Raw genomic sequence first — 12,592 nt, 5'->3', positions numbered from 1 at the left:
TGTTACTGTATAATGCCCCATTCCCAGCAGTCACCTCTCCAGTCATCACCCAGACACATCCCCCGGTGTTACTGTATAATGTCCCATTCCCAGCAGTCACCTCTCCAGTCATCACCAAGACACATCCCCTGGTGTTATTGTATAATGTCCCATTCCCAGCACACACCTCTCCAGTCACCACCCAGACACATCCCCTGGTGTTACTGTATAATGTCCCATTCCCAGCAGTCACCACTCAAGTCATCACCCAGACACGTCCCCTGGTGTTAATATATATTGTCCCATTCCCAGCAGTCACCTCTCCAGTCATCACCCAGACACATCCCCCGGTGTTACTGTATAATGTCCCATTCCCAGCAGTCACCTCTCCAGTCATTACCCAGACACATCCGTTGGTGTTACTGTATAATGTCCCCTTCCCAGCAGTCACCTCTCCAGTCATCACCAAGACACATCCCCTGGTGTTACTGTATAATGTCCCATTCCCAGCACACACCTCTCCAGTCACCACCCAGACACATCCCCTGGTGTTACTGTATAATGTCCCATTCCCAGCAGTCACCACTCAAGTCATCACCCAGACACGTCCCCTGGTGTTAATATATATTGTCCCATTCCCAGCAGTCACCTCTCCAGTCATCACCCAGACACATCCCCTGGTGTTACTGTATAATGTCCCATTCCCAGCAGTCACCTCTCCAGTCATCACCCAGACACATCCCCTGGTGTTACTGTATAATGCCCCATTCCCAGCAGTCACCTCTCCAGTCATCACCCAGACACGCCCCCTGGTGTTACTGTATAATGTCCCATTCCCAGCAGTCACCTCTCCAGTCATCACCCAGACACATCCCCTGGTGTTACTGTATAATGTCCCCTTCCCAGCAGTCACCTCTCCAGTCATCACCAAGACACATCCCCTGGTGTTACTGTATAATATCCCATTCCCAGCAGTCACCTCTCCAGTCACTACCCAGACACATCCCCTGGTGTTACTGTATAATGTCCCATTCCCAGCAGTCACCACTCAAGTCATCACCCAGACACGTCCCCTGGTGTTAATGTATAATGTCCCATTCCCAGCAGTCACCTCTCCAGTCATCACCCAGACACATCCCCTGGTGTAACTGTATAATGCCCCATTCCCAGCAGTCACCTCTCCAGTCATCACCCAGACACGTTACCTGGTGTTACTGTATAATGTCCCATTCCCAGCAGTCAGCTCTCCAGCCATCACCAAGACACATCCCCTGGTGTTACTGTATAATGTCCCATTCCCAGCAGTCACCTCTCCAGTCACCACCCAGACACATCCCCTGGTGTTACTGTATAATGTCCCATTCCCAGCAGTCACCACTCAAGTCATCACCCAGACACGTCCGATGGTGTTAATGTATAATGTCCCATTCCCAGCAGTCACCTCTCCAGTCATCACCCAGACACATCCCCTGGTGTTACTGTATAATGTCCCATTCCCAGCAGTCACCTCTCCAGTCACCACCCAGACACATCCCCTGGTGTTACTGTATAATGCCCCATTCCCAGCAGTCACTTCTCCAGTGATCACCCAGACACATCCCCTGGTATTACTGTATAATGTCCCATTCCCAGCAGTCACCTCTCCAGTCATCACCCAGACACATCCCCTGGTGTTACTGTATAATGTCCCATTCCCAGCAGTCACCTTTCCAGTCATCACCCAGACACATCCCCCGGTGTTACTGTATAATGTCCCATTCCCAGCAGTCACCTCTCCAGTCATCACCAAGACACATCCCCTGGTGTTACTGTATAATGTCCCATTCCCAGCACACACCTCTCCAGTCACCACCCAGACACATCCCCTGGTGTTACTGTATAATGTCCCATTCCCAGCAGTCACCACTCAAGTCATCACCCAGACACGTCCCCTGGTGTTAATATATATTGTCCCATTCCCAGCAGTCACCTCTCCAGTCATCACCCAGACACATCCCCCGGTGTTACTGTATAATGTCCCATTCCCAGCAGTCACCTCTCCAGTCATCACCCAGACACATCCCCTGGTGTTACTGTATAATGTCCCCTTCCCAGCAGTCACCTCTCCAGTCATCACCAAGACACATCCCCTGGTGTTACTGTATAATGTCCCATTCCCAGCACACACCTCTCCAGTCACCACCCAGACACATCCCCTGGTGTTACTGTATAATGTCCCATTCCCAGCAGTCACCACTCAAGTCATCACCCAGACACGTCCCCTGGTGTTAATATATATTGTCCCATTCCCAGCAGTCACCTCTCCAGTCATCACCCAGGCACATCCCCTGGTGTTAATGTATAATGTCCCATTCCCAGCAGTCACCTCTCCAGTCATCACCCAGACACATCCCCTGGTGTTACTGTATAATGCCCCATTCCCAGCAGTCACCTCTCCAGTCATCACCCAGACACATCCCCCGGTGTTACTGTATAATGTCCCATTCCCAGCAGTCACCTCTCCAGTCATCACCCAGACACATCCCCCGGTGTTACTGTATAATGTCCCCTTCCCAGCAGTCACCTCTCCAGTCATCACCAAGACACATCCCCTGGTGTTACTGTATAATGTCCCATTCCCAGCAGTCACCTCTCCAGTCACCACCCAGACACATCCCCTGGTGTTACTGTATAATGTCCCATTCCCAGCAGTCACCACTCAAGTCATCACCCAGACACGTCCCCTGGTGTTAATGTATAATGTCCCATTCCCAGCAGTCACCTCTCCAGTCATCACCCAGACACATCCCCTGGTGTAACTGTATAATGCCCCATTCCAAGCAGTCACCTCTCCAGTCATCACCCAGACACGTTACCTGGTGTTACTGTATAATGTCCCATTCCCAGCAGTCAGCTCTCCAGCCATCACCAATACACATCCCCTGGTGTTACTGTATAATGTCCCATTCCCAGCAGTCACCTCTCCAGTCACCACCCAGACACATCCCCTGGTGTTACTGTATAATGTCCCATTCCCAGCAGTCACCACTCCAGTCACCACCCAGACACGTCCGATGGTGTTAATGTATAATGTCCCATTCCCAGCAGTCACCTCTCCAGTCATCACCCAGACACATCCCCTGGTGTTACTGTATAATGTCCCATTCCCAGCAGTCACCTCTCCAGTTACCACCCAGACACATCCCCTGGTGTAACTGTATAATTCCTCATTCCCAGCAGTCACTTCTCCAGTGATCACCCAGACACATCCCCTGGTATTACTGTATAATGTCCCATTCCCAGCAGTCACCTCTCCAGTCATCACCCAGACACATCCCCTGGTGTTACTGTATAATGTCCCATTCCCAGCAGTCACCTCTCCAGTCATCACCCAGACACATCCCCCGGTGTTACTGTATAATGTCCCATTCCCAGCAGTCACCTCTCCAGTCATCACCAAGACACATCCCCTGGTGTTACTGTATAATGTCCCATTCCCAGCACACACCTCTCCAGTCACCACCCAGACACATCCCCTGGTGTTACTGTATAATGTCCCATTCCCAGCAGTCACCACTCAAGTCATCACCCAGACACGTCCCCTGGTGTTAATATATATTGTCCCATTCCCAGCAGTCACCTCTCCAGTCATCACCCAGACACATCCCCTGGTGTTACTGTATAATGTCCCATTCCCAGCAGTCACCTCTCCAGTCATCACCCAGACACATCCCCTGGTGTTACTGTATAATGCCCCATTCCCAGCAGTCACCTCTCCAGTCATCACCCAGACACATCCCCCGGTGTTACTGTATAATGTCCCATTCCCAGCAGTCACCTCTCCAGTCATCACCCAGACACATCCCCTGGTGTTACTGTATAATGTCCCCTTCCCAGCAGTCACCTCTCCAGTCATCACCAAGACACATCCCCTGGTGTTACTGTATAATGTCCCATTCCCAGCAGTCACCTCTCCAGTCACCACCCAGACACATCCCCTGGTGTTACTGTATAATGTCCCATTCCCAGCAGTCACCACTCAAGTCATCACCCAGACACGTCCCCTGGTGTTAATGTATAATGTCCCATTCCCAGCAGTCACCTCTCCAGTCATCACCCAGACACATCCCCTGGTGTAACTGTATAATGCCCCATTCCCAGCAGTCACCTCTCCAGTCATCACCCAGACACGTTACCTGGTGTTACTGTATAATGTCCCATTCCCAGCAGTCAGCTCTCCAGCCATCACCAAGACACATCCCCTGGTGTTACTGTATAATGTCCCATTCCCAGCAGTCACCTCTCCAGTCACCACCCAGACACATCCCCTGGTGTTACTGTATAATGTCCCATTCCCAGCAGTCACCACTCAAGTCATCACCCAGACTCGTCCCCTGTGTTAATGTATAATGTCCCATTCCCAGCAGTCACCTCTCCAGTCATCACCCAGACACATCCCCTGGTGTTACTGTATAATGTCCCATTCCCAGCAGTCACCTCTCCAGTCACCACCCAGACACATCCCCTGGTGTTACTGTATAATGCCCCATTCCCAGCAGTCACTTCTCCAGTGATCACCCAGACACATCCCCTGGTATTACTGTATAATGTCCCATTCCCAGCAGTCACCTCTCCAGTCATCACCCAGACACATCCCCTGGTGTTATTGTATAATGCCCCATTCCCAGCAGTCACCTCTCCAGTCATCACCCAGACACGTCCCCCGGTGTTACTGTATAATGTTCCATTCCCAGCAGTAACATCTCCAGTCATCACCCAGACACGTCCCCTAGTGTTACTGTATAATGCCCAGTTCCCAGCAGTCACTTCTCCAGTCATCACACAGACACGTCCCCTGGTGTTACTGTATAATGTCACATTCACAGCAGTCACCTCTCCAGTCATCACCCAGACACTCCCCTGGTGTTACTGTATAATGCCTCATTCCCAGCAGTTACCTCTCCAGTCATCACCCAGACACATTCCCTGGTGTTACTGTATAATGCCCAGTTCCCAGCAGTCACCTCTCCAGTCACCACGTGGACACATTCCCTTGTGTTACTGTATAATGCCCCATTCCCAGCAGTCACTTCTTCAGGCAACACCCAGACACGTCCCCTGGTGTTACTGTATAATGTCCCATTCCCAGCAGTCACCTCTCCAGTAATTACCCAGACACATCCCCTGGTGTTACTGTATAATGTCCCATTGCCAGCAGTCACCACTCCAGTCACCACCTGGACACGTGCCCCGGTGTTACTGTATATATCCCATAACCAGCAGTCACCTCTCCTGTCATCACCCAGACACGTGCCCAGGTGTTACTGTATAATGCCCCGTTCCCAGCAGTCACCTCTTCAGACAACACCCAGACACATCCCCCGGTGTTATAGTATAATGCCCCATTCCCAAGTGTCAACTCTCCAGTCATCACCCAGACACATCCCCTGGTGTTACTGTATAATGCCCCATTCCCAGCCGTCACCTCTCCAGTCAGCAACTGAATGATCTTGTTGGTGAGTTCCAGGATCTTCTGGTCATTGTGTCTCTCGTGTGTCAGTGAGTGAGGTGGAGGCACAGTGATTGGGCTCTGGGTTCTACTCAGTCCTCCTGATACACGGGGATGGCTGCTGGGTATCCCATACTCATTGGATGTCTTCTTCACTATTGTGTACTCCTGTGTAATGGTGGAGACATCATATATCAATATATACACTCCCAGATCCCCTCACCTCCCCAGTCATGTCCCTGTATTATTACTATAGAAATAAGTGACGTCACTGTGACGCTCCCAGATCCCCTCACCTGCCCAGTCATGTCCCTGTATTATTAGTATAGATATAAGTGACGTCACTGTGACACTTCCAGATTCCCTCACCTCCACAGTTATGTCCCTATATTATTACTATAGACATACGTGATGACACTGTGACATTCCCAGATCCTTTCACCTCCCTAATCAGGTCCCTGTATTATTACTATAGATATGTGACATCACTGTGTCACTCCCAGATCCCCTTACCTCCTCAGTCATGTCCCTGTATTATTACTATAGATAAAAGTGATTGTACTGTGACTCTGCCAGATCCCCCAAACTCCCGTCATGTCCATGTATTATTACTATAGATATAAGTGACATCACAGTGACGCTCCCAGATCTCCTCACATCCCCAGTCATGTCCCTGCATTATTACTATAGATATAAGTGACGTCACTGTGACTCTCCCAGACCCCTTTAATTCCGCAGTCACGTCCCTGTATTATTGATAGATATAAGTGACGTCACGGTGCCGCTTCCAGATTCCCTCACCTCCACAGTCATCTCCCTGTATTATTACTATAGATATTAGTAAGACCACTGTGACTCTCCCAGACCCCATCCCCTTTCAAGTCATGTTCCTGTATTATTACTACAGATATAAGTGATTTCCCTGTGACGCTCCCAGATCCCCTCACCTCCCCAGTTATGTACATGTATTATTACTATAGATATGAGTGACGTCACTGTGAAGCTCCAAGATCCCTTCACCTCCCCAGTCATGTCCCTGTATTATTACTATAGATATAAGTGACCTCACTATGACGCTCCGATTGCCTCATCTCCTCAGTAATGTCCCTGTATTATTACTATAGATAAAAGTGACGTCACTGTGACACTCCCAGATCCTACCCAGTCATGTCCTTGTATAATTACTTTAGATATAAGTGATGTCACTGTGACGCTCCCAGACCCCCTCACCTCCCCAGTCAGGTCCCTGTATTAGTACGATAAATATGTGATGTCACAGTGACACTCCCAGATCCCCTCACCTCTCCAGTCATGTCCCGGTATTATTACTATAGATATAAGTGATGTCACTGTGACGCTCCCAGATCCCTTCACCTCCCCAGTCATGTCTCTGTATTATTACTATAGATATGTGATGTCACTGCGCCACTCCCAGATCCCCTCACCTCCCCAGTCATGTCCCTGTATTATCACTACTGATATAAGTGATTTCACTGTGACGCTCCCAGATCCCCTCACCTCCGCAGTCAAGTCCCTGTATTATTACTATAGATATAAGTTACTTCTCAGTAATGCTTCAAAATCCCCTAACCTCCCCAGTCATGTCCCTGTATTATTACTATAGATATGTGACCTCACTGTGATGCTCCAATTCCCTCACCTCCCCAGTCATATCCCTGTATTATTACTATAGATAAAAGTAATTTCACTGTATAGCTCCAAGAGCCGCACACCACCCTAGTCATGCCCCTGTATTATTACTATAGATATAAGTGACATCACTGTGACACTCCCAGATCCGCCCCTACTCCCCAGTCATGTCCTTGTATTATTAATTTAGATATAAGTGATGCCACAGTGATGCTCCCAGATTCCATCACCTCCCCAGTCATATCCCTGTTTTATTACTATAGATATAAGTGATGTCACAGTGACACTCCCAGATCTTCTCACCTCCCCTGTCATGTCCCTGTATTACTATAGATATAAGGTCACTGTTACGCCCCCAGATCCACTCACCTCCCCAGTCATGTCCCTGTATTATTACTATAGATATAAGGTCACAGTGACGCTCCCAGATCCACTCACCTCCCCAGTCATGTCCCTGTAATATTACTAGAGATATAAGTTCACTGTGACGCCCCCAGATCCACTCACCTCCCCAGTCCTGTACCTGTATTATTACTATAGATATAAGGTCAATGTGATGCTCCCAGATCCACTCACCTCCCCAGTCAGCAGGTAGATGATCTCCACGGTGATATTTATTATCCTCTCAGTCCTGTGACTCCTGTCCTTGTCCATCCTCGGTGAATCAGAGAGAATACAGAACGTGTGATGAGTAATAAAGACTCCGTTCTCCACAGCTGGAGTTCCTTGGAATAAATATAATACATAAAACATATTGCACATGTAACATAGTAAATATGGAATAGAGTGGTCATTAAGTCTCCTATTCCCCCTCCCCACAGCTATAGAGTCCTGGTCAGTGTCTCCGAGGTTCCTGTGACCAAGCCCCATAAGGCTGTACTGCATAGTGGGCCTGATCTAGAGTGTAGCGCTATTGTGGGTGGAGTCACAATGAGCTGATCTTTGGTACACCGCTCATGTGCACGACCTGTACGGAGCATGTGCTCTATGTGTCCTGAGTTGTCAGACGAGTATGGCTGCAGCCATGAAGTGGTGTAAGGGTGAGAATTGGTTGTGAAGGGACAGGGTCTCCTGAGGGAAATTTCATGCCCTCATTCATGGAGCTGCGGCGTACAGTCTCCGTGACCTCAGGTTTCACACATCCAGCCGATGGTATAGCAAAGGTGGCAGGAGACAGGCAAGAGGGTGGCAGGAGGCAGGCAGTGGAAAGGCGGCAGGAGACAGGCAGGGAAAAGGCAGCAGGAGAAAGGCAGGGGAAAGGCTGCAGGAGAAAGGCAGGGGAAAGGTGGCAGGAGACAGGCAGGGGAAAGGCTGCAGGAGACAGGCAGGTGAAAGGCTGCAGGAGACAGGCAGGGGAAAGGTTGCAGGAGACAGGCAGGGGAAAGGTGGCAGGAGACAGGCAGGGGAAAGGTTGCAGGAGACAGGCAGGGGAAAGGCGGCAGGAGACAGGCAGGGGAAAGGCTGCAGGAGACAGGCAGGTGAAAGGCTGCAGGAGACAGGCAGGGGAAAGGTTGCAGGAGACAGGCAGGGGAAAGGTGGCAGGAGACAGGCAGGGGAAAGGTTGCAGGAGACAGGCAGGGGAAAGGCTGCAGGAGACAGGCAGGGGAAAGGCGGCAGAAGACAGGCAGGGGAAAGGCGGCAGGAGACAGGCAGGGGAAAGGCTGCAGGAGACAGGCAGGGAAAAGGCAGCAGGAGAAAGGCAGGGGAAAGGCTGCAGGAGAAAGGCAGGGGAAAGGCGGCAGGAGACAGGCAGGGGAAAGGCGGCAGGAGACAGGCAGGGCAAAAGCGGCAGGGGGCAGGCAGGGAAAGGCGGCAAGAGACATTAGTGTTCACGCTGTTTTAGCAGGGCGCCGCGCCCTGCCCGATTTTTAAATGGCAAAACCAGCCCTGCCCCTTTTGCGGCGCCCTTCTAGAACAGCCGTCCGCTTCTTGCCCTCCCAGCGTGTAAAGGTGCCGTGCGCATGCGCGCGGCATCCAGTCACGCATTGGGAGAGAGCTGGGGGAAGTTCAGCACCGACGGAGGTGCTGGGCACGCCCCCAACAGTGACGTTGACGGCCACAGACACCCTATATACTTACCGATAAATCCATTTCTCTGAATCCTCTAGGGGACACTGGATTTCCTTAGACATTAGGGGTGTGAAGCTTGCAAACCGGAGGTGTGGCACAATCTAAATCAGTATTGTCTGCACAGCCGGTTCCTCCCCCTTCACATCCCTCCTCCCTCAGTTTTGAAAATGTGACTGAGAGAATAGGACATGAGACTACCGCCCTGGCGAGGAACCGAACCATACAACATAACAAACAGCATCCAATAACTTCTTTAACCGAAACTAACACCGTCTGTACGAACTGTTTGAACAATAACACAAACACAGCAGGCTGACAGCACCGAGGTGGGCGTCCAGTGTCCTCTAGAGGATTGAGAGAAATGGATTTATCGGTAAGTACCAAAATCCCCTTTTCTCTTTCATCAACTAGGGGACACTGGAGTTCCTTAGATATTAGGGGACGTCCCAAAGTTATCCCCTAGGGAGGGAGTGCTGTCTGTTGCCTGGAAAACCAAACGTCCAAACTTAGAATCTTCGGACGCAAAGGTATCAAACTTGTAAAATTTAGCGAACGTGTGGGCTGAGGACCACGTCGCCGCTCAGCAAAGTTGAGTCGTGGAAGCACCTCTAGCAGCTGCCCGGGAGGCACCCACCGACCGGGTAGTATGAGCACCCGTCTGTACAGGAACCTGTTTACCACAGGAAACATAAGCTTGCCGAATGGCAAGTCTAAGCCATCTGGACAAAGATTGCTTAGAAGCCGGCTAACCCTCCTTTGGCCCATCATACAGGACAAATAAATAGTCAGACTTTCTAAAGGACGACGTAATGTGTACGTGTACCCGCAACGCTTGGACAACATCCAAGGATACATCCCCATCTGCCAGACACTGGAAAGATGGGACCACAATCGGCTGGTTTACATGAAACCCCGAAACAACTTTCGGAAGGAAATCCGTTTTGTACGGAGTTCCGCCTGGTCCTCATGAAAAATCAAAAAAGGACTCTTACACGATAAGGCTTCTAACTCAGAAACCCGCCTAGCCGAAGCCAAGGCTAGCAACAATGTTACCTTCCAAGAGATATGTTTCAGGTCTGTTCTCGGTAACGGTTCAAAGAGTGGTGATTTCAAAAAATCTAATACCAATTTGAGATCCCACGGTGCAGTGGGAGGACGAACCAGGGGCTGTATTCTCAGAACCCCCTGTAAAAAGGTCTGAATCTCTGGTAAGGCTGTCAACCGCTGTTGAAAAAGGATGGAAAGAGCAGACACTTGAACCTTCAGAGATCCCAGGCGCAGACCTAAGTCTAGTCCGGCTTGAAGGAAAAGTAAAAGTCTGGATAAGTGGAAGGTCGTCGAATTCCATCCACGTTCCTTACACCAGTCGATGTACTTCTTCCAAATTCTGTAGTAATGCCCGGCCGTGACCGGTTTTCGAGCTGCAATCATCGTAGGAATAGCCATTCTAGGTATCCCTCTGTTCCTTAAGATCTTGGTCTCAATAGCCACGCCGTTAAACGCAGCCTGTTCAGGTCCGGATGTAGAAACGGGCCTTGAGATAGCAGGTCCTCTCTCTGGGGTAACCGCCACGGTTTGTCCGCTAACAAGCCCTGTAGATCCGAGTACCAACTCCTGCGTAGCCAATCTGGTGCGATTAGAATCGCCCACACTCGCTCTCGTTTCAGCCTCTTCAGAACCCTGGGAATGAGTGGAAACGGTGGAAAGATGTAAACTTTTTTGTACCCCCAAGGAAGTGTCAATGCGTCTATTCCTTCTGCTGCCGGATCCCTTGTTCTGGACACATAACGGGGCAGCTGACGGTTCTGCCGAGACGTCATGATGTCCACTTGAGGAAGACCCCATCTCCTCACCACCATGTCGAAAATCCGTGGATGCAGGCACCACTCTCCCGGGTGCATGTCCAGTCGACTGAGATAATCTGCTTCCCAGTTCTCCACACCTGGAATGAACACCACCAAGAGTATGACATTTCGCCTTTCCGCCCATACCAATATCTTTGTAGCTTCTCTTAACGCCATTCTGCTCCTTGTTCCTCCCTGATGGTTTATGTAAGCCGTTGTTGTGACATTGTCCGACTGTACCCTCACGAAGAGATTCCTGACTAAGTCTTCGGTGAGGAGAAGTGCATTGTAAACTGCTCTTAGTTCGAGAATGTTGATGGGCAATCTGCTCTCCTGTAACGTCCATCGACCCTGAAACTGATGGTCCTCGAAGACGGCACCCCAACCCCTGAGCCTGGCGTCCGTTGTCAGGATTCTTCAATTTCATATCCCAAATCTCTTCCCTGCTGCGAGATTCTTGTGTAACGACCACCAAATCAAGGAGACTCGTACGTGTGGTTGAAGTCGGATCCGACGATGAAGAAGCAAGTGTGAACCGGCTCCCTGAGCAAGGAGGTTCATCTGGAACGGCCGTGAATGAAGCTTGCCGTACTGGAGAGCTTCGAACGACGCCATCATTTTTCCGAAAAGTTGTACACAGAGGCGCAGAGACACTGACGGTGTAATTAGTACTTGGTCTACTAACCTCTGTATATCCTTGATCTTGGATTCTGGCAGAAAAATCTTTAACTGTACCGTGTCCAAGATGAGACCAAGGAATTTAATTAGTTGAGTCGGAGTGAGGTTGGATTTCTGGAAGTTCACAATCCATCCGTGTTGAATGAGAAATAGGTGAGACGTCTAAACATCTTTGATCAGCTTCTCTTGAGAGGAGGCCTTGATCAGAAGATCGTCTAGATAGGGTATGATCGTGACTCCCACCATTCTCAACCCCGCAACCATGATTGCCATTTTCTTTGTGAAGATCCTCGGCGGTGATGATAGACCAAATGGCAGGGCTTTGAATTGGTAATGATCCTTCACCAGTGCAAACCTTAGGTAAGCTTGGTGGGGAGCCCAAATTGGAATATGCAGGTATGCATCCTTAATGTCCATGGACACCATGAATTCGCCCTGTTCCAGACCTGCAATGACCGACTGGATTGATTCCATCTTGAATCTGTATATCTTTAGAAACTGGTTTAAAACTTTTAAATTGAGTATCGGCCTGACCGTTCCGTCTGGCTATGGCACAACAAAAAGACTGGAATAAAAACCCGTTCCTCTCTGAGAGGCGGGAACTGTAGTAATGACCGCTGACCGTAATAATTTTTGAATGGCTGTCAGTAGTGCTTCTGCCTTCTGAGGGCATTGAGGCAGACCCGTTCCGTCTGGCTATGGCACAACAAAAAGACTGGAATAAAAACCCGTTCCTCTCTGAGAGGCGGGAACTGTAGTAATGACCGCTGACCGTAATAATTTTTGAATTGCTGTCAGTAGTGCTTCTGCTTTCTGAGGGCATTAAGGCAGACCTGTTCCGTCTGGCTATGGCACAACAAAAAGACTGGAATAAAAACCCATT

At 49.9% G+C, this 12,592-nt stretch overlaps 1 protein-coding gene across 1 annotated transcript in view; it reads right to left on the bottom strand.

Moving 5' to 3' along the window:
• Positions 1-12,592, bottom strand: part of LOC134984060 (zinc finger protein 271-like) — a 221,260-nt gene that overhangs the window by 198,561 nt on the left and 10,107 nt on the right. The window contains exons 2-3 of the mRNA XM_063949701.1: positions 7,694-7,842; positions 5,444-5,635 (exon numbers count right to left, since the gene is read on the bottom strand). Coding sequence (XP_063805771.1) covers positions 5,444-5,635; positions 7,694-7,771 — 270 coding nt within the window. The 5' untranslated portion in view covers positions 7,772-7,842. The remainder of the gene's footprint in view (positions 1-5,443; positions 5,636-7,693; positions 7,843-12,592) is intronic.

Source organism: Pseudophryne corroboree (assembly GCF_028390025.1).
Source record: "Pseudophryne corroboree isolate aPseCor3 chromosome 3 unlocalized genomic scaffold, aPseCor3.hap2 SUPER_3_unloc_33, whole genome shotgun sequence".
In the NCBI taxonomy this organism is placed as follows: Eukaryota; Metazoa; Chordata; class Amphibia; order Anura; family Myobatrachidae; genus Pseudophryne; species Pseudophryne corroboree.
Note: the sequence above shows the minus strand (reverse complement) of the source record. Positions and strands in the feature narration are given on the sequence as shown.